This window comes from Rhincodon typus, chromosome 5 (genome assembly GCF_021869965.1).
Source record: "Rhincodon typus isolate 14 chromosome 5, sRhiTyp1.1, whole genome shotgun sequence".
NCBI classification, from domain to species: domain Eukaryota; kingdom Metazoa; phylum Chordata; class Chondrichthyes; order Orectolobiformes; family Rhincodontidae; genus Rhincodon; species Rhincodon typus.
This window is the reverse complement of record NC_063336.1, coordinates 337417-338864: the sequence shown is the minus strand read 5'-3', so window position 1 is coordinate 338864 and position 1448 is coordinate 337417. Positions and strand designations below refer to the sequence as shown.

The 1448-nt window shown below is 50.3% G+C and overlaps 1 protein-coding gene across 1 annotated transcript in view; it reads left to right on the top strand.

The window, feature by feature from the left end:
- Positions 1 to 1448, top strand: part of LOC109926104 (calpain-2 catalytic subunit-like) — a 17517-nt gene that overhangs the window by 9346 nt on the left and 6723 nt on the right. The window contains exon 7 of the mRNA XM_048596601.1: positions 940 to 1109. Within this exon, the coding sequence (XP_048452558.1) occupies positions 940 to 1109 (170 nt within the window). The remainder of the gene's footprint in view (positions 1 to 939; positions 1110 to 1448) is intronic.

The window sequence follows — 1448 nt, the reverse complement described above, 5'->3', positions numbered from 1 at the left end:
GGAATGCCACAGGGATCAGTGCTGGGGCCACCGTTACTTACAATAAAAATGAATGACTTATATGAGGAAAGTGAATGTACTATAGCCAAGTTTGTGGATGACACAAAATTAGGTGGAAAGGCAAGTGGTGAGAATGACAGAGTGTCTGCAGAGGAACATAGACAGGTGAAGTCAATGGATAAAGACTCGGCAGATTGAATATAATGTGGGGGCAATGTGAGGTTCGGAAGTTTGGCAGGAAGGATAGAGGAGCTGACTATTATTTAAACGGAGAAAGACCGCAGAAAGCTCAGGAACAGAGAGGTTTGGGGGTCCTCCATCCAGGTTCAGTGGATACGAGAGAAGGTAAATGGCATGTTGGTCATTATTTCAAAGGGAATGGTATATAAAGGGCAGGAAGTTTTACTAAAACTGTACAAGGCACGTGTCAGTCCACAGCTGGAATAATGTCGATAGTTTGGGGTGCCTTATCTAAGGCAGGAAATTTCAGGCAGTGGGCCCAGAGAAGGTTCACATGTCTGACCCTGGGTCTGGAGGGACTATCTGAGGAGACATTTAGGAGAATGAGATAGGGTTAGGGCATTCCTTGTCTTTCCTCCCCCCACACCCACACCCCCCAATCCCCTGTCCTCTCACTTGTTATCCCTCTCTCCCACTTTCTCTCTCTTCCACTTTATCCCCATCTTGCTCTCCCCCACTTTCTCCCTCTCCCCGCTCTCCATTTCCCTCTCCCTCTCTCTCACACACACTCGCGCCTCCACACTCTCCCCACCAACTCTCCCATTCCACCCTATCTCACCCTCCCTCTCACCTCCTCACCCTCTACCCCCCTGAAATCCTGTATCCCCACTTCTCCCGCACTGATCTCTCTCTCTCTCTCTCTCTCTGCGATTTGCCTCCCCTACCAGAACTCACTGTGTAATTGCTCCCCCCTGACAGCGACGTTCTGGATGAACCCCCAGTTTAAGATTACCCTGGAGGAGAGTGATGTGGGTGATGGTGGCGATGATGATGGCTGTAGTTTCTTGGTGGCTCTCATTCAGAAGAATCGCAGGCGACAGAGGAAGATGGGGGAAGACATGCACACCATTGGCTTCGCTATTTATGATGTGAGTATGAAACAGACCCCACTGTTCCCCAACACCAGGAGCAGAAACTCCCAAAGCAACCTCTCCCCATGGCCCGATGTCAAACTAATCCCCCACTGCCCCGTATCCCTCCCCAAACTAATCCCCCACTGCCCCGTATCCCTCCCCAAACTAATCCCCCACTGCCCCGTATCCCTCCCTGAAACCCTGTGCACCCACTTGTAGAGCTGTGAGCTGAGCATAAGCTGTGTTTTGAACATCGTTTTTACTGTGAATTTGTCACTGGTCTGGCCAACAAAGTCTACAGTCTTGTTGCCAAACCAGAGATTCTGTCCCTCTAAGCAGTGTTCCTTACTGAGG